General features: G+C 47.2%; 1 protein-coding gene across 3 annotated transcripts in view; it reads left to right on the forward strand.

Annotated features, from left to right (window-relative positions):
• The window catches only part of ATP13A5 (ATPase 13A5), a 111,671-nt gene that overhangs the window by 69,322 nt on the left and 21,752 nt on the right, over positions 1-20,597 (forward strand). For all 3 annotated transcript variants that reach the window (XR_002320364.2, XR_013483439.1, XM_020964642.2), the window contains exons 17-25: positions 888-1,005; positions 2,479-2,603; positions 7,504-7,697; positions 8,875-9,000; positions 9,925-10,004; positions 11,603-11,645; positions 14,530-14,639; positions 16,892-16,988; positions 19,009-19,081. Coding sequence is in view for 1 of the 3 variants with exons in the window: in XM_020964642.2 (XP_020820301.1) it covers positions 888-1,005; positions 2,479-2,603; positions 7,504-7,697; positions 8,875-9,000; positions 9,925-10,004; positions 11,603-11,645; positions 14,530-14,639; positions 16,892-16,988; positions 19,009-19,081 (966 nt within the window). In the remaining 2 variants the exon portion in view is untranslated. The remainder of the gene's footprint in view (positions 1-887; positions 1,006-2,478; positions 2,604-7,503; positions 7,698-8,874; positions 9,001-9,924; positions 10,005-11,602; positions 11,646-14,529; positions 14,640-16,891; positions 16,989-19,008; positions 19,082-20,597) is intronic.

Genomic DNA, 20,597 nt, shown 5'->3' on the forward strand with positions numbered 1-20,597 from the left:
AGGGTCTCTGGTTGCCATTTGCCATTTTATTAGCTTCCTAACAATGGTTCCCAATCTCTAACTGTTGTCTCTTGAAAATACTAATAAATATGGGAACGAAAAGAAACTCTGATCTTGAACATGACCTCTGATGGTTTATATGTCATGGATTCAGAGGAATCAGACACAGGGTTTAGTGGACCCCCAAACAATCAGATGTTTGATACCATATGGGAAAAAAACAACTACATAACTTACTGCGTTTTTCACATTTCCTTACATGTTTTGGTCTCAGGTAAATGTAACCATAGTTTACTTTCTTCCTTGGGGAGCCCAACAGATATATTTTCCAATGTACTCCATTTCCCAGATTCACTCATTCTTTCTCTTTCTTTCTTTCTTTCTTTCTTTCTTTCTTTCTTTCTTTCTTTCTTTCTTTCTTTCTTTCTTTTTTCTTTCTTCCTTCTCCTTCCTTCCTTCCTTCCTTCCTTCCTTCCTTCCTTCCTTCCTTCCTTCCTTCCTTCCTTCCTTCCTTCCTTTCTTTCTTTCTTTCTTTCTTTCTTTCTTTCTTTCTTTCTTTCTTTCTTTCTTCAGCATCTCAACTGAATACCATAAGCATTTATTGAGCACCTATAGTATACCAGGTACTCTGCTAGGTAGTAGGGCTACAAAACACAAATGAAACCATCCCTGTGCTCCAGTTACTTATGAGATAGTTGTTTTATTCTTCTGAGCCTCCACAGATGACTGAAATCTCTAGCTGTAATCATGGTCCCAAGGACAGATTTGCTGAGGCTTTCAGGGGCCAGGAATGATCCCATAGGCTAAAACATCAGCTGCCTGCATAGGTGTGACCCATGGAGGCTTCAGGGAGACCTAGAGCTCACCATTTTCTTCTCTCCCAACAGTGCCCCCAAATTTTAAGGAGGCGCTGAAGCTTTACACCATGCAAGGTTTCCGGGTCATTGGCCTTGCTCACAAACCTCTAAAGGCAGGGAAGCAGCCAGAGATGGGCATTCATACCAGGTAAGCAGCTCTGCGGCTGGTGTCCCCACAACATCTGTTGTTCTTCATTGGCACGTGGTGGTGTGGACATGCACTGAATCAGCACAGGATTTTAGAGTTTCCGGGGACCTTGGTGGTCACCTAGTCTCAGCCCCCCCATCCCTCAGGATAATGATGTCCAGAGAGGGCATGTGACTTCCCCATCATCACACAGACACTTGGCCACTCCATCGTCCCAGGTGCAGCTAAGCTTTCCTTCAAGACCAGCATGTGTATGCCTGAGTGCCTCGTACATAGTAGACACTGGATAAGTATTTATTGAACTGAATTGAATTGTACCTTCACTTGCAGAAATGAAATACCCAAAGGGTAAAACTTAGGCACTTTAAAAACAGGGTTTGCCATAAAACCCTTGGGTCTGCAGAACTGTGGCACTAAGGACACAGCTGTCCTGAGCCTGAGCGGCACCTCAGCTTCCCTTTGAGTTTTGCATGGAAAAGGATCGAAATCCTTACTTAGACAAGGGCACAGCGTGGATTCTCCAGCACAGACTCTTCCACTTCCGTAGTCGTTCAGGTCTTTGCATGGCTGTTCAGCTCAGCGCACCTGCAATCTTGCCCTATGGCTTCCATGGTGCTCTTGCCCAGATCTTATATTCTCTTTGCTATCAAGGCATCCTATTCTAGTCACTGAGGAAACTGAGAAGATTGGAGCAGCAATGGTGAGAATTAAGTGAACCCACTGACTCCATCTTGGGACTCAGCTCTGGCACTAGCTCAGCTCCCTTTCTATCCAGTTATGGGTCTAGTCCAATTTCTGTCCTGTGAAAAAAGTTTATTTGTCTATGGGAATTGGAAGAAAACTTTATTGCATTGTTTGCGCCTAACCCTGTGTGGCTGGGAAGCTGGACCACCCCCAACTGTTGCTTAGAGAGCCTCGACCAAGGACCTGCTCATGCTGATCAGAAACTTGATCAGATCTGAAGATTGAGGCAAGGAGTTTCCTCACAACTGTACATCTCAAGCAATCCTTACATCTTATCTGAAAACTGGCAACCTCCTGATCAATCAGCTGTTGTTTCTGTGTTCCTTTGATTGCTTACAGACACTTGTGGGGAGTGGGACACCTCTTTTTCTGAATTCATGGAGTTGCACGTGTTCACTCTCCTCTTTCCAACTTGGAAAACCCCAAGTCTTTCCTCCAATTAGAAACCAGATTATCTGATCTTGTATCCTGATGAATTGTTTCATTTTAATGAATTGGTCTTATTTAAGTAATTGTTTTTAATTTATAAAAGTCGTGTATTTAGGGTCCAGTGCAAAAGCCGAGGAAGGCAACTAGTCCTGATCAATTGGGCAATTGCCACACATCGCTTAATAAATCAAAACGCTTGGAAACATAGACCTTTGTTTCTGCAGGCATTTATTTCATCTTTCACCTGCCACATTGCCGCATGGCTTCCTTTTAAATATTATTTTTCTTTTCAATCCAAAGGGAGGAAGTCGAGTCAGAGTTAACATTTCTAGGCCTTCTGATCATGGAAAATCGCTTGAAAAAAGAGACCAAGCCAGTCTTGAGAGAGCTGAGCAGTGCTCGCATCCGGACGGTCATGATCACAGGTCAGTGTCCTCAGAAAATTCAAGAGTCAGACTTTAATGAGGGCCCAAGAAAATGCTTTTGAGTGACTGAGTGAGTCTCTGGAAATGGCTCCATTTGGTCAAGTTTTCTCTTTTCTGCTGTGTACTCAGGCTCTATACTAGGCTTGTCAGTCAGCTAATAAGCATTTATTAAGCACCTACCACGTCCAAAGCACTGTGCTGAGCACAGGGATGCCAGTGGAAGCAAAACATGGTCTCTGCCTTTAGAAAGCTCAAATTCCAGTGGGGAGGGAGATGGTTGGTAAGGTTACAAACAGAGAAGCAAGCAGTCCTTGTCCTGGGGAAGCTTACATTCCATTGGCATCTACAATGTGTACATGCTTAAGAAAATATAAGACTGATATGAAGCGAATGCAAAGTGATTTCAGTCAGTGGAAGGTACCACTGTCCTGAGAGGGTCAGGAAAGGCTTCATGTAAGAGATGGCCCCTAAGCTGGTCTTGGAAACAAAGATGGTGTCTGGGTCTCAAGAACAAGGGTTGTGAAGGGCACATTGGTTGCAGGGATGATGGCACTCAGTGGTGGCATCCTGGTAACGTCTGGGAGTCCAGATTTGCTTGGCTGGTTGTTATTAGATCATGTATCTCTTCAATGGAGGTGTCAGAGGTAACAATCCCAGACATCAAGGCAACCCTCCTAGTACAGATTCAAATGTCACTGGGAAAATATTTAGCAAAATATGTGAAAATACAATCCAGTAGGCAATGTTTATTTGTGGTTTCCTAAGTCATCGTGTGACCCAAAGGGATCGGTTTCAATGTGAGTTGGACACCCCTGCTTTAGGGTACACTTTGGGACTGGAACATCATGGCTAATTAGTGCGATACTAGTAGGGTCCCTATAAAAGGCACTTCAGAGCTGCCATCTCAGAGAGCAGGCTCCATACAGTCTGGGCTGTGAGCAGCCTCACTCAGGCTGTCCTCCCCATTGCACCTACTGAAGCCTGCTCCCTGGTCACCTCCAGTGTCTCTCAGGAGGGTGGCTGACAAGCAGAATCTTTAGCCAAGAGCTCTTTCTCTGCCCTGGGCCCACCCTAAGAGGGCCATCATCTGCGTGGCTCTTTCGGAGGTTCCTGAGTCACTTGGTCCTGTGAGCCCTTCTATGGTGACCTCAACCTTCTCTCAGCAGCCATCCTGATAGATCAGGGGATTGCTATGGCTGGCACTTGCCTAGATTTTAGTAAAGCAGTGGTAAAGTCGCTTGTGCTGTTCTTGTGGATAAGATGGAGAAGCATGGATGATTAGCAGATGGCACCATTACTCAGGCTCAGAGAGGGGTGAACTGTTGAGCTTCCTGTATGGCCTCAACTCAGAAAGAAGTCTCTAGTGGAGTGTCCCAGATATCTGTGCTGTTTAACCTTCTTAGCTGTGGTTTAAATAAAGGCATGTGTGTTGGCGCGCTTAGTGAGTGTGCCAAGGACACAAAGCTAACACCCTGGCATGATGAGCACCCAAAAGGTTCTTGGTGGCCAAGAACATTGGGTTTAGTGAATAAAAGGAGGTCCAGCTGGGATGAGCTTAACACTTCTCATTTAGTTTCAATAGTTACCTGTTGAATCCAAGATGGGAGAAGACTGGTCAGGCAGCTACTGGTCTGGAAAAGATCTAGTAGTTTTAGTGGACTGAAAGCTCAACGTATGATGTGGCCGCCATGCCATATGAAATAGGATTCATGATAGGAATTATTCAGTAAGGGAAACAGGGCCTCTAGGAACAAGGAGGTGGTATCCTATTGGATATAGGTTATTGTCTCTTCTGGGCACCACATTTTGGGAAGGACGTTGATAAGGTGGGACTGAGTCACTCAGTCAGATAGACTGAAGCAATGTGGAAGGTTTAGCATGGAGAAGAGAAATTGGGGGTGAGAGTTTCATTTTCTTCAAGCATTTGAAGTATTAGACTTCTTCTGTTGGCCCCAATGGAACAGGTGCAGGGAGCGGAAGCTGAGAAGTGGTGATTCAAGACTGATGTCTGGGAAGGAGAGCCTGCCTGACCTCAAGCGTTTTCCATGGGTGGGATGGATGGCCCACCTTGGGAGGTCCTAGGCTTCCCTCCTCGGGAGATCTGCCAAACAGAATTGGTCTTTAGAAAAGAGAACTGTTGGGGATCAGCTTGGGGGGTGCTTGTTCAGGCATGGGCTGGACTTCACAGCTACTGAGGGCTCATCTGATCTGTGATTCTGGGAATTGGCTTTTAAGGCTGGAACAAGGGCCAGGGCAGGCTCCTAGTCCTAATCTCCATTTCCTTGTATCTGCTACTGATCCAGGCAGGAGCTGGGGCTGCTGGGTGATATGGGCCGGTGGCATCTTCATGTCCTTTGCTTCCTCCTGCCCCTGCCCTGGGATTGCCCTTTCAGGACCATGCCTGGCAGGTCACCACTTCTGTGGCAATCTCAGACAGTCCCAACTGGCTACGGTCCTACTTCACTATCATAGATCCCGAGCAGGAAAGGCCCTGGAGACTGGCCATCTAGTGACCCCCTCATTTTACAGAGTGGGAAACTGAGGCCCCAAGAGGTGGCATGAGTAGTCCAAGGTTGCAAGGTAGTTTTCTAGGCTGTCTGCATTGAGGAGGGGCCAGGATGCCAATATGATCAGAGGGTCTCAGTTTTCTCCCTTTTGACCAAAACTCAAGATGTGGCTGCTGATGTGGTGATGTGCTGATATTGTCCTTCTTGTAAGTTTTCTGCCTCCTGCTGGTTAGGCAGAAAAGGACTGGGTATATCATGAGCTACCAAACTGAGGCTGGCCTGTCTTGCTCCTCCCTCCTACTCCTCCCCCCTTCACCTCTGTGTGCATTCATTAATGGAGGCTTGAAGTCACCTGCTCACAGCATGCTGATCATGACTGACCATGAGAAGCCAGAGGAACATGTGAGGGGGTACGTAGAGAGGAGTACAGTAGAAAGAGGGGTGGATTTGGAGTCAAATGACCTGGGTTCAAATCCTGCCCTTGACACTTGATATAAAAGTGAAGCAACCCCCTCTCTCTGTGCCTCAGCTTTCTGATCTGTAAAATGAGTCACTTTGCATGCTTTTTACCTCTGTTGGCTTTAAATCACTAATCTCATGCTATCTGGAAACCAATTCTGTTCTGAGGTATGGCCAAAGTATACACACCAGAGCCAATTATACAAATAAATGAGGGGCAACACCTGATGGTAGAATGCCAGCCTGGAAATTTCCCCCACTAGACTGTAAGCTCCTTGAGTGCAGGCACTGGCTTTTGCCTTTTTTGTATTCCTAGAATTTAGCTCAGTTACTGACACATAGTAGGCACTAAATAAATGCTGATTGATTGATTAAAGGGACCTGGGAAGGTCTTTTCCCCCAACCACCCATGTGGCTGCGGAAGAAAGTGAGGTGACTTGTCCAAGGTCACACAGGAAGCAAGAGGATTTGAACCCTGGCTTTCTAGTTCTAAATCTATCACTTTCTCCATTCTCCCAGTGAAGGAAGGCTGTCCACATTTCTGCAAACAGCAGTGAACTCCTGACTCGTGGGCCTCTGGGTGATAAGTATGTGCCATACGACGACTGTCTGTCTACTTAGGGGTGGCCTGGGAAGGAAGGTCCTAATAATGTGAAAGGGACCTTTGAGGTCATCTCCTCTAAAGCCTCATTTTACAGATAAGGAGACTGAGGCCAAGAGAAATCAAGTCAACTTGCCCAGGGTCATACGAGTAGTAAGATACAGAGGCAGGATTTGAACCCAAGTTCAAATCCAATGTTTTCTTTCCCGTGCGCCGCAGTGAAATCCTCATGTGCCGACCAGCGATTCTGACACACAAAAACTCAGATTACATGCCAATTTTCTGGAACATGTGCATTGTGTAAAGCAAGACACATCTGCCAGTAGAGCACACTGGGAAAAAGCAGTGACCTTGGGATTTGAAGGCCATGCCTGGGTTTGCCTCCCGACTCAGTTTCTCACTACCTGGGAGACTGCAAACAGGTCGTTTCTCTAGACCTCAGTTTCCTCATGCATAAATGAAGGAGACAAGCTAGGTGGTCCCTAAGGTGCCTTCTGGAGCGCTAGGGGGCGCCATAGTGCACAGAATGCCAGCCTGGAGTCAGTAAGACTCATCTCCCTGAGTTCAAATCTGGTCTCAAACACTTACTAGCTGGGTGACCCTGGGCAAGTCACTTAACCCTGTGTGCCTCAGTTTCCTCATCTGAGCTAGAGAAGGAAATGGTAAACTACTGCAGTGTCTTTGCGAAGAAAAACCCAAATGGGGTCAGAAGAGTTGGATATGAGGGAACAGCAACAGCAAGGCTCCTTTTCGGCCTGCTTCTGTGCCTATGACGTCATCAGATGTTTTCTGAGGACGGGAAGCATTCGAGTTTACTCAGCAAACATTTGAGAAATGGCTCCTTTTGCCCCCCATCAGTCTAGGCACAGAGGATACAGTGACAAGGATGGAACGGTCCCCCTCCCCCTCGAGGAGCTCCCATTGTCTTGAGCAGAGGAGACGCAGGACGCATGTCGATACATGGTAGCACCTACTGGATACAGCGCCAGTTCAGGGGGAAGCTGCTAGGCAGTGGAAACGTCAGGAAAGCTTCACGTGGGATGTAGCCCTTGAAGGGACTTGGGAGACCGGCGAGAGGATGGTGACAAAGGTTACCTAAGAGAGGCTATAGAGCTGCTTGTCTCAGCGTTTGAGCAGAAGAGGCCCTGGACATCAGCCACACTGCGCATGGGAAGAACGGGCCAGTGTGAGCCCGGCTCCCAGCCACAGAGCTCCCCCACCTACGCCAGGGCACCTGCCCCAGGGTTTCCGGTGGGGAAGGATATTTGGAATCTGTTGTCACGTATAAAGTAAGGACATCGATTTTCTTTTCTTTTTTCTCTTTTTGATCCAGGGGATAACCTTCAGACAGCCATCACAGTCGCGAAAAATTCTGAAATGATTCCTCAAGGAAACAAGGTGATCCTCATTGAGGCCAATGAACCAGAAGGATTCTCTCCTGCATCTGTGACCTGGCAGCTGTTAGAGGACAAAGTGGATGGTCACAGAAATAAGGCGCGCCTGTCTGAGAGCCTGGTCCACTGTAAGGTGGGGGCAGGAAGCAGTGGGGCTGGTAACAGGCACCAGGGAGCTTCCTCAGGACCACAGGACTGTGAGCTGGAAGGGAACCCAGACACTAACTGCCCCTTATTATCCATATAAGGAAACTGAGGCCCAGAGCAGCTAAATCATCTCCCCAAGGTCACGGGTGATCCAGGTTGTCGGTGGCAGAGCCGAGATCCAACCTTGATATATCTATCTCCTCCCTAATGATCTGTCTAGGGAACTTTGACATCCCCTTATTTTAATCCCATGTTTACAAAACTGGCAAATCCCTGAGCCAGCAAGCCTTTCAGTCAGTCAGTCAATGAGCGTTTATTAAGCACCTACTCTGTGCTAGGCGTTGCACTAAGTGTTTTCATATATGCTAGTGCATTTTTAAAGTGATAACAACTTCAATCCACAGAGGGTTGTCTCCTTCCAGCAGCCCTGTGATGAAGCCAGGACAGGTGTTCCCAGAGCCATCATGTGGCTTCCCCCATGTCACACAACCAGTGGCTTTGCCAAGGCTTAGCCCAGGTCTTCTGAGCTTTTCCCATTGTATTATGAGTTTTTGGATCATGGGCAGCCTGGTTAGGGCCAGGCCAGTCCCCACGTTTGCAGATAACAACCTCCTTGGGCATCTTCTTTGGGTGGGCAGAGGAAGGAGGGCAGAAAAGTGTCAGCCTTGGGCGTGGCAGAGGAGGCAGACACTGACACAGTCTGTAATTGTACCGCTGGAGAATTTTCATTAAAATGCCAATGCTCCAGAGAGAGCGAAGAGATTGAATCTTCTCACTTAGAGAGCAGCACGCTTTCAATTATGCTGGCTTTGGACAGTCGAAAGATACCTAAATACAAGCTTTCCAAAATAAGGCATTATTGGCCACTAGCTCCACAAATGGGAATTAATTTATTAGATCTTTTCCTTCTTGGAAGTCAGCTGGGATCTGGAAAGAAGGAGACATAGGGTGGGTACATTTCAAAAGTTAGGCTGGCGGACAGGGAAGCCCAGACCCTGGGATAGAGCCATTGGGCGTTGGCACCAGGGGCTATGGGGACAGTCTGGGTAATGGTGTTGGGAGGAGAGAAAATGGAGCAGGAAGAAGGGAGGTGGGATGGTAGCAGAGGCAAATATCGCCTGCTTCACACCTGATACCGAGATATGCTGCATCTTGGGTTTTAGGAGACCTGCCTTTCCATCCAAGATGGCTCCTTCCATGAAGGGAGGCCAGGGGACGATTACCACTTCGCCATGAGTGGGAAATCTTACCGAGTGATCACCCAGCATTTCAGCAATTTGCTTCCCAAAGTAAGTGAAGAAGAGGAGAGTTTCCCTTTGTCACCTGGGACAGGGAAGAGCTGCTGGCCTGGATGGGGCCATGTTTCCTCTAGATCTTGTGCCATCCCCACTCTCCATGGAGAAAGAGCCTTGTAGGGAATGCCAGGGATGCAGCCTGGTCAAAGGGGTGGGCACCCGGACCTGCTGGGAGGTTATCAACCACGAGTCCTCCAGGGAATCATAGATGGAGACTCGGAAGGGATTTGGGGTCATCTAATCTAACTCCCACACTTCAAGTTGGAGGAAGCTGAGGCCCAGACAGGTGAAGTAATGACCCCAGGACAGAAAGGGGGCAAAGAGGTGAGCCAGGATGGGCATCCAGATGCTTGATTCCAGACTTTGCACTCCTCACACTGAAACGCCCCTTCCTTCTTTATGCTTGGGTCTGTGTCTCAGAGCCAGGAGAAGCAAGCAGAAGGCCTTGGTTCCCACCTCCTGCATCCATTCAGGCCCAGTCTCATCCTCTCCGCTTCCTATTCTCAAAGCGTGGTGTGTAGTCCTGGGACTTGAGTCCCTGGCAGACAAGCAGTGCCCAGGCAGAGTGAGCTGACCATCTGCACACGGCGTCTTGTGCCCCCTGGCACCTCATGCGTCCTGCCAATAGAGAGCCACGTGGTTTCTTGAGCATCTTGTCCTGCTCCTCTGGGCTGTTGTTTTTTGATTGATTGGTGCTAGGGAAGCATTGTAGACATAACTGATGGGGTGGATGGCGCACAAGGCCCCGGGCTATAGCGCTTATGTGGTTGGTTAAATATGAAAGCCCAACATCTTTTCATCCTGCTGTTGCCTCAGCCCCCAGCATTCTGTGGGGGTCATTACGGGGGAGGCTTTGTTTTAATGATTGTTACTGGTTTTTCCTTTCTCATTTCATCGTCCTGGTGTTTTTCGTGGTAGATCCTGGTGAATGGAGCCATTTTTGCCAGGATGTCTCCCGGGCAGAAATCAAGCCTTGTGGAAGAATTCCAGAAATTAAAGTATGTTCTTTGGCATAAATGAAGTGTTTCTTCTCTGGACTCCAAAGATTGTTGGTAAAGGTCAAACCCAGGCTTGAAGGGAGAGAGAAGAGGGTCTGTGTGTCATTTAAATCAGGGGGTAAGGCTTTGGGATAAGCCATCAATATTCAGGCAATAAGCATTGGTTAGGCACCTGCTATGTGCCAGGCACTGTGCTAAGTGCTGGGGGTCCAAAGAAAGGCAAAAGTCAGTCCCTGTCCTCAGGGAGCTCCCGGTCTAATGGGGAAACAACCTGCAAACAACTGTGTACAGACAAGATATGGGGAGGATGAATCAGAGGTGAGCCTCAGAGGGGAGGCCCTGGCAGTAAGGGGGATCAGGCGAGGCCCCTTGTAGGAGCAGGGATTTTAGTAGGGACTTGGGAGAAGTCAGGGAAGCTGGGAGGTGGAGATTAGGAGAGAGAGAAGATTCCAGGGAGGGTACACAGCCCAGAGCCTGGGGATAGTATTTTGTGTGAGGTCCAGCAAGAAGGTATGTGGAGAGTGTGGGCAGGCATAAAGGGCTGTGGGAGCCAAACAGAGGAATTTATACCTGGTCTCTACCCTCTCCTCTTCCTCCCCTTCTTCTCTTTCCTCCTCCTCCTCCTTCTTCATCTTCATTGTCTTCTTCTTCTTCCTCCTCCTCTTCCTTTTTCTTCTTCATCATCATCATCTTCTTTTCCTCCTCCTCCTCCTCTTCCTCCTTCTCCGCCTCCTCCTTCTCCTTCTCCTCCTCCTCCTCCTTTTCCTTTTCTTTCTCTCACTCCTATTCTTCTTCCTCATCAGTGTCATAATCATCACCACCATCACCAACTGTGTAAGTGCCTGTTATGTGCCAGATGCTGTATTAAGCACTGAACTAGGATAACAAAAGAAGGCAAGCCCAACATATCTGTTTAGCTTATTGATACAATTACTAACCAGTTCTAGGAGGGTGTCGCAGTATTTCTTCCTTCCTGGTTTCTCTCGTAACATGGGGATCCTTGATGTGCCTGATTTCATTCCTTGTCTCTCTGAGCGTATATGAGCTGGTTGCAATCTTGGTGTTCTCAGAGTGATTTCATGAAGTACATGAGGGTGGTTCATCAGATGCTTCAGAGATGTGTACACACATACGTGTGTGCAAGTGTGCGTGCATGAAGGGTGTTCCATTTACTTAGTTATTGCTATGATTTTCATCACCAAGTATCACACGGAAGTCACAGCATCAGTTAACAAACAAACCCCTCAGACTGTTTGTTGCATGAGGCTAAGCTGGAGAAGCTCTGATGGTGGAATCCTTCAGTGTTTGGTGCAGGAGTGGCTAAGGTCACCGATGGGCCTCTTCCTGAAGGATTTCTTCGATGTCAGAAGTTCCTCCAAGGTCTAGGACTAGAGCCCTATTAGGGCCTCCTTGGAAGTCTCCAGAGATACCCCTGGTGATGAAGGGGGCTGGGTTAAGATAACCCAGAGGAGGAGAAGGCCAAGATCCTCTGGTCGCTTGTGCCCCAGAACCCTTCTTTCTCTGAGCACACCACACACAGGGCAGGCCTGCCAGGGGTGATGGAGATGACTCATTTGTCCATGTCCTTTTTCCTCCAGTTACTATGTCGGCATGTGTGGTGATGGAGCGAATGACTGTGGGGTAAGTAGAAATTCCTGTTCTGTCATCCAGTGTCCAGGCTTTGCAGGGAGGGCCTGGTGGGTGGACTCTGCCTCCTCCTCTGCTCTTAGCCAAACTTTGATCCTTCTGCTGCTCACTGACATTAGATGTGAGGTTGGGCAAGAGACAGAGAGGCTTCAAGCAGACCTGCTGCCCCTTTCCCCACCCTCCTGGCCTTAGAGGCCACCTTGTCCACCCCTCATTCTACAGAGGAGGAAAGACAGGCCAAGAGAGGAGGGGGAAATGTTGAAGAGCATTCAGCTGGTGAGTGGCAGAGCCAGGGCTCAAAGGCCTGCTCCGACTAGGAGCCTGATGCCCTTCCTACGACTCTATACATCTTTCCTCGAAAATGCCTGAAAGCAACAGTTCTCAACTTAGGGTCCCCAGAGCCCTGGGGAGGAGGCGCCATGGAGTCATCTCTGTATCACATGTTGCTGTTTGTAAACTCTGGTGAGCTCCACCAAAACTTGCAGCATGACTGGGTAACAAGCCAGCAGAGACCTTCCATAGACTAAATGAAGGGCACTCCTCCCACAGACATCCAATGCTGTTCCTTCAAATACCTGGAAGTGGTGTGATGGAGACAATAAGACTATGAGAGAAAGGGGCCATGAATTCAATGTCTCTTTAAATAAGCTCGTATTGGCTGGTAGTTGGAGGAAGATCACTTCCTCTGGAGGAGGAAGCCATCATTACAAGTCCTGTCTCTAAGACTCACTACACGAGGAGGCTTGGGATAATCATTTAATCTCCCTGAGCCTCAGTTTCCTCATCCATACAATCAGGAACTTGGATTGGTTAGCCATCATCGCCCCTCACAGCTCTGGATCTAAGATCCTCTCTTGGTATTCAGAAGGGCCTACAAGGATAACCTTGATCACATGGCAGTGCAACCATGTTTCTATGTTAAACAGGGGAACTTGTCCCTAGAAAGTTTGGGAGCCGCTCACCATCTTAGAGACCAAATAATCCAGTCTTCCAGTTTCACAGAGGCCATGAAGAGCCACCTGCCCAAGGGCCCACAGCTAATAAACTCAGCATAAAGAAGAGTGAATCCAGCAGAAAGGATTTGGGAGTGAGGGGAGATTTTAACTATCCCTTCAAAGCCTCTGCTTAAGTTGTATATATGCCAACTATTGTTATCAATATCATCACCATCATCATCATCATCATCATCACCATCACCACCACCACCATTATTATTGTTCCTTTAAAATCCAGTTGGCCATTCTCCTCCAACAATTTGCTTCAGGAGATCGTTCGCAGTTTGCATTATCAATCACCTGTTGTTGAAATCAAAACTCGGAGAAATTTTCTGTCCCCATTTGTCTTAAACTGGACAGAAGTTTACCACACATGGGAATAAGACTCAACATTGATATGGTGGATTGCAAAGCACTTTACATACACTGCTGCTCAATCCTCCCAACAAACCTGTGAAGCAGCAGCTACACTTTACAGATGAGGAAACAGAATCAGAGACCTGAAGGGACTTCTCCTGGCTGTGTCACGGATTCAGTAAATGTCTAAAGTGGGATTTGCACCCAGGACATCTTGGCCTCAAGTCCAGCTTCCTACTTATTAATTACACAGCCAATCTTTCCTTTAAAATGATTGCCTTGCCAATCTGTACATTGCTCTTGTCACAATGATGCCCTCGGAGGTTCCTTCCATCTCCCTCTGTACAATCAATCCAATCTTTCTTCCACGAAACAGCTTTCCAGATCCTTGAAGACAGCTGTCATGTCCTTCCTGAGTCTTCTCTGGACTGAACCTACCCATTTTCTTCAACCAGTGCTCACATCAGCATGATGTTCAGGGTTCTTTGTCATCTGAGTCACCCTCCTTGGTTATTTCAGTGTAACAATGGCCTTCCTAAACTGTGGTACCAGAGCTGTGGAACCTAAGCCCTAGATGTGGCATGACCAGGGCAACACCCACAACCCACACCTCCCTACACCTGCTGGTTCTTCCCTCTTTCTTAGTGCAGTCTAAGCCAGCATCAGCTCAGCATGGCAGCCAAATCACTCTATCGACTCCAGTTGAGCTGGTAATCCAATGATGCCCCAGACTTTTTAGTTGTTTTTTCAGATGACTCTGGCCCTGCCCCCTCCACTTAAGTTGACTTTTTGTAGCCAAGTATAAGGTTTTACTCTTATCCGTATTACATTTTATTTCTCCTGATTCAGCCCTTCTTCTACCCTGTCATAATCTTGTTGGAACCTGAGTCATCTTCTGTGGCTCAGCCATCCCTTTCTCGCAGATGAGGTTTACATGACTTATTCAGATTGGTCCTGGACCACAGACCAAAGGACAAGGGGAGGGAGTTGCCAAAGGCAGATTTTATCTTGCTTTAATGAAAACCACTGAGCTAGAGGAGCAGAATGGGTGGTCTTGGGGTTGGTGGGACCTCCCTTATTGCGTCCCTCAGTATAGAGGGTGAATGATCCCTTTGGGGGGTGTTGTAGAACAGACACTTGTCCTAACAGCCAGTCCAGGTGGCCTTGAAGGCCCAGTCCATGCTGGTATTTGATGATTGTCCTGAAAGGGCCCTCTAGTGTTAACACGGGTTATGAACCAATAGTCTCTAGTCACTGCCCAGGGAAAAGTCACTAACTCTGGTCAGGAACTTGCTTCATAGTTGGGAATACTCTCTAAGGCCAACCAGTGCTGTCAACCTGAGAAGCAATTCCCCAGATAAAGCTTCTAGCCCATGCTCTGTGACCACAATTCCCAGATGAGCTTCATTCAATATGGCCAGTACAAAGTAATGACCGTTTACAGAATAGCACCATGATTTCCTTATAACAAGCAATGTATCTGTATGTGCTCAATTCACATGTGTAACATAAAACTTTCATTTCAGGCTTTGAAAATGGCTCATGCTGGCATCTCACTGTCTGAGCAGGAGGCATCTGTGGCTTCCCCCTTCACCTCAAAAACAGCCAATATAGAATGTGTGCCACACCTGATCAGGTCAGTTACCCAATCTAAGGGTGCACCAGCTGGCCAATTGGCACAGGTTTCTTCACTTTAGAAAGATTTTAGACACTTAAAATGGAAAATAAGTGGCTTTATGCAATGCACACAGAGGAAAATGAACCATGTAATCTTAGGAGCTGATTGCAATTACAGTATGTCTACCCTGGGTATTTAGGAGAGGTGATCAGACCCTAGGAACAAGTGTGAAATCAATGTTCATCCATCCATCCATCCATTAATTTGCTCATCCATCTATTCATTCATTCATTCATTCATTCATTCATTCACTCCTCCAATTTGTACTTACGTTGATTTTTTTCAAATCTAGGAGTAAAACTACATTTATCTCAATTAAATTTTTTCTTGCTTGATTCAGATCAATGTTTTCACTGTGAATTGTCCTCTCTTCCCTTGCCCTAGACACTATTTATAAACTGGATAAATTCAGCCATCTTTTATAAAATACCCGGGAGGGCAAAAGTATATTTGGTATCAGGCAGCTGACCAAGACATCAGGGAGGGTTATTATTCTGTTTACATTTCATATATTCATTAAGAAAAGAACACTGCATTCCCATTTTACTGGGCCCCTTCTGCCTTCACCTCCAGTGCTCGAAACTCTGTTCCTGACATAGTCAACGCTCAATAAATGTCACTTGCTTTGACTTCATTCACCACCCTCTGAGGCCTGCCAGTCCTCAGGCGAATATCCTCCAGGGGGATGATTAAGTGGAATTTAAGATCTAGGGGTTTGGGGGGTCCTTTGTGAGATAGTTTAATTGTTCCAGTTCATTTGCAGAAGGCGTGCCGAAGTCCTCCGTGCCCCTCCCTGCTCCCCTCCTCTGCTGTGCCCAAACAGGATTCTTTAGCCTCATGTTGGACACTCAATAAATATTTGGTGAAAGAATAAATGAATCAATCAATCCACCAAAAAGAGACTCTCTATCCATGAGGAGACCTGGAGGGTGGACAGTCTAAAACTATGAATGATTCAAAAACCATTTAGAATTAATCTGGGTAGCAACGGGTGCCTGGCAATGAGAGAAGCTGGGTCAAACCCTGCTTCTGTCATTGTGACCTCAGGTAAGCCCCTCAGCTTCCTCACATGTGAAAGGAAGGGGCTGGAATCGGTGATTCTTGAGCTTTTGATTCATGATCTAACAAGCAGATGACTTAGGAAGGTGATTTCCTATTTCCATTTGAAAATGTAAGATGATATGTCCTCTTACCTCCTTTTTGTCTTTGTACACATGGCGCATAGTAGGTACTCAGTAAGTGCTCGTTGAATTCAATTGTGTAACCTCTCCTGTTCAGGTAAATGATGAAACGCCTTGCTCATTTATCCAACAAACAAGGCCTTGACACCGGCTACGCAAAAAGCCCAGTGCTTGGGATTGTGGAGGTTGAGGACAGAGAGCGTGTTCTCGATCCCTACAGGGAGCTTACAATCTAGGTCAGAAAAGAGCCCCTCAACCCCAAAGGTTTGTCGAGTCACTGATGTGCTAGGCAGTGGGGAGATGAGGAAGAAAAATTCAATGGTCATAGGATCTTAGAGTCATGGCCAGAAGGGACTTGGAGGCCACTGGATCCAAGCCCCTCATTTTACAGATAAGGAAACTGAGGCTCACAGACCAAATGACTTGCCCAGGGTCACCCTGCAAGTAACTGTTTGAGCCATGATTTGAACTCAGATCTGTCTGCCTCTAGCTCTATCACTCTATCTAGCTGCTTTCAAGAAGCTCAAGTTCAAATAAGGGTCTTGACAGGTACAAAGTATAATAGAGGGTAGAGCCAGAGGGGCCAAAGGGAGGAGTCTGCAAGTGTGAAAGAAACATGAGGAAGGAGATCTCCCTCTCATATCTGAACTGATGGGTAACACACACAAAGGTGTAAATATAAGGTCATTTGGGAGGGAGGGCCCAGCCCTGAGGGGGATTTGGAAGGCTTCTTGTGTGCTGGTACCAGAGCTGCAGCTGAAAGGAAGAGAATGGCTCTATGAGGTGGAGGTAACAAGGCGTCGGGGACAGCCAGTGCAGAGACGTGGTGAGGGGAGATGGAACGTAGTAAAATTCCGTTAAAAAGGTAATAAATATCTGGTTGGAAGTGGATAGCTGAGACATTTCAATATCAGACCACCAAGTCACTAAAAGTTTTAGCCTGATTTCTACAAAAATTAAAAAGGACCCTGGGAGAAGACATTAACATTAACCACATGCATTTTTTTTTTAATTTTTCTTCATGAATAGGGAAGGACGAGCTGCTTTGGTTTCTTCCTTCGGAGTGTTTAAATACCTAACCATGTATGGAGTAATTCAGCTCATTGGCACATCTCTGCTTTATTGGGTATGAGTCAAAAACCATTTCTTCTAAATGGTTATTACATTGTGTGTACTACCTTAAAAACACACACTCTCTACCAAGCTAGACCAGAACCTTCTCTGAAACTTATCATCTTATTTTCTTAGGCACTGAGAAAGTCCTCAACTTACCCAGGGTCCCACAGCTAGAATGTGTCAGAAGTAGAACTGGAACCTAGGACTTCCTCATTCCAAGGCTGTTCCTCTATCCACTAGATCACATTAGATCACGAGAGGTCACATTCAGGAGTTTCCTATATTAACACAATTTCAAGTCAGGTCCAAACACATGTGTGTGTGCACCGACTGGCACAGACATACCTTTGCTGACATTTCATATGAATGGGGGGCTGCAGGTAAGTGTCAGCCAAACGGTGCTTGGTGAAGCTGGGATGAGCTCTCCTTGTAAGACGAAAGAGCTGGAAATACAGTGAATTCAGCTCCTCAGGGATGCTGGGATTTTGGGCAGACATCTGGAGGCCTGGCCTCTCTGAGTCACCTTGTCCTCATGTATTAGGTGAAGGCTGGCCCAGGGCACTCTGGTCCCCACAGCTGTGACTGGTGAAGTTTTTACTCATTTATCATCATAATAATGCGAATATCTAGTGTTTGTTTATATAGCCCTTTCTTATCTGACATAGACCCTATGCCTGTGGTCTTAGTAGGTACTCACCCCAACTCTGTGAAGAAGCTGCTATTATTATCCTTATTTACAAATGAGGAATCTAAGCTTGTGAAGGTAAGGGATGTGCCCAACATCATAGCTACCAAGTGTCTGAAGTGAGATGGCAGCTCAGGTTTCCCTGGCTCCAGGTCCAGGCCAGGTTCTGGTTTGTTTTGGTCTTTGTATTCCGAGTTTCTAGAACATGCCTGGCACATAGTAGGTGCTTTATAAATGCTGGCTGGATTGGACCAGGTTTGGTGAAATTCAACCCTGGAGGCAGATGTCAGCCCCACCAGGACATCATGGAGAAGGAGGAGGAGGAAGAGGAGGAGATGACAAAGAGAGAAGAAAGTGGCTTTGGCGTCTGCCCCAAGAAATCTTCAGAGTCACAAAGTGACTTTCCCAAACCTAAGCTTTCCTTTGGAGTCTGAGATTGCTTTTCTTGCCTCCCTGGGATTGGAGTTATCTTGGAGAAGCCTCGCCCTGAGAAAATCACTTAGAAAAAATGCCTACTGCCATGGTCCCCATTATCCTCAGTCTGAGAAGCCTGCATCCTGGCGGGGATTGTTCTGTCTCTGGTCAGATGGTGGGGTAAGAGTGGAGATTTGGGGCCTCAACCTCTGCTGGGCTTTTATTACCAAGGCAGACACGTGCAGGGGAAGGGTTAGGGAGATCTTTGTCTATGCCAGGGCTACCCAAGGCAGAGAAGGAAGGAATGAAGGTGGTTTATGTTTCTTGGGAGCCTCACCACTTCTCCGACCCTGCACACACACACACACACACACACACACACACACACACACACATACACATACACACCACATACACACACATACCACATACATATACACACATGCACTCTCCAGTCCACATATAGACATCCACATATACATGCATATACATCCATGTAGTCATACCTACACCATTCATGCACACTTAGATACCCATATACAGGTGAACCCTCCACATATATATACTAATCACATATGCACAAACATACAAGCACACACAAGGGTGTAATTCAGTAAGAGTCTGACCAGGCAGCCTGTCCAACTCAGATTTTGTGACTTAGTATCTGGCAGAAAATGTCTTTGCTCCTGCTGCCTCATGGAAATAGGGAAGGCCATTAATTACCATGCCCTTCCCCCCAGGTGGACAGACACCTCCCCCCACCCCCAGGCCTCGGCCAGCTGACCTGTGATGTGTTATTTTGGGTATCTTTCTCCCACTTCACTGATCCCAGACATCCTGTGTCCAAGCTCCCCCTCCCGTCAGGCTGCCACCAGGACTCCTCACCTTCCTCAGCCGCAGTATGGATAACTATATTTTTCTTCTCTTTTAGCAGTTGCAACTTTTTGGGAACTACCAGTACCTCATGCAGGACGTGGCCATCACCCTGATGGTGTGTCTAACAAGTAAGCCTCTTAATGAAGCCGAGGGAGGGCGTGGCTCTTGCCTATTGGCGTTTCAGCCTTCTCTCTAGGTGGGAGGGAGGACCAAATCCAGCACACAGAAGACTGTGTGCAAATGAGGGCTCTGAGAGGAAGGAGAACAGATAGAACCACTGTGTGCCAACATGTCTGCTGCCAGCTCCTTCAGCCTGCGGTGCTTCCCAGGCAGGCTCAGACGGGACCTTTGGAATGTCTCCTGCTGACAGGCCACTGATTTAGAAAGAGAACAGGAGGGTCTGTCCAGCCTAGGGCCGCCTCTGGCTGTCAGGTGTTGACCCACTGGGACATCGCACCAGAATCTCATGAAACCTAGAAATGAGGAAGGAGGGGGAAGACTTCTGTGATCTAGCCTGCCTTGGGTGACGTTGGCCGACGGGGCACGGCCTGGGCTCCGTAGGATCACTGGCTTTCTTGGAGGTTTTCTAATCCACTTCCCTGGGATTTGATGTTGTTCCTTAGTAAGGGAGAAGAGTGACTGAACAGAGAAGAGAGAAGAGGCTTTCTCTTTGGGCCAGGCTTTCTTTGCCCATGAATATGAAGACACCAAGTAAGAAATCCGTCATCAGACAACAGAAGGCCTGAGTTCCCCAGAGGTTCTCAAACAGTATCTTAAAACACGAGAGGCTGACATCAGCCATTTATTGTAAGAACCCAGAGATGGACTGTCCTGCTGTCCTAGAGGGGCTGGGGTGCTATAAGTTTGGGTTTATGAGATGGAAATGTCTGGTCATAATCCAGAAAAGTTTGCTTTCAATGTACAGCATTAATATTACCAGGACCCATGTTTTCATTAATAATCTGGGTGCCATGGTTCTGGCTACCCAAAGGGGGTTTGCACGATGAATCTCTGACCAGGGCCAATAAAATTTAAAAGTCAAAATAACACTGATGTAGAGAGGAGAGAAAGCCTTCTCCACCTGTCACTGTCCTTTCCTGCTCTCCTCTCTTTTACTGCATTCTGCAGACCATCTAGAGGGGCTGCTGAGCACAGTGGTCAGACCAGACAGGAGTCAGAGGTATAGGAAGGGGACTGGGAGGAGATTCAGGAGGCCCAAGGCCTAGTTCCCCTCTGATAGGCACTAGTAATGTGACCAGGCACACACCCTTTCCCTGTCTGGGCCTCTGGGGTCAGGCTATATGAGGAGTCAGGCAACATGGCAAAGTGGAAGCACCATTCACTGGCTCCCAGAACCTGGGTTTGAATCCTGACTCTGCTGCCTATAATCTATTACCCAGGAAAGGTCTGCTCACCTCTCTGAGTTTCAGGGTTTTTTTTTTTTATGTGTAAATTCAAAGGTTAATGAGATAACTTTGAAGGTCTCCTGCAGCTGTAAGTCTATGGTCTTCTGATATCTCAGCTCCCTCCTAGCTCTTTAGGTCTGTAATTCTGTCGAAGCTCCTTACAGAGGCAGCACATTTTGGTGAGTAGAATCCTGGACCTGGAGTCAAGGAGAGCTGAGGTCAAACCCTGCATCCTACA

Source organism: Phascolarctos cinereus, unplaced genomic scaffold (genome assembly GCF_003287225.1).
Source record: "Phascolarctos cinereus isolate Bilbo 61053 unplaced genomic scaffold, phaCin_HiC Scaffold_7;HRSCAF=346, whole genome shotgun sequence".
Taxonomy (NCBI): Eukaryota; Metazoa; Chordata; class Mammalia; order Diprotodontia; family Phascolarctidae; genus Phascolarctos; species Phascolarctos cinereus.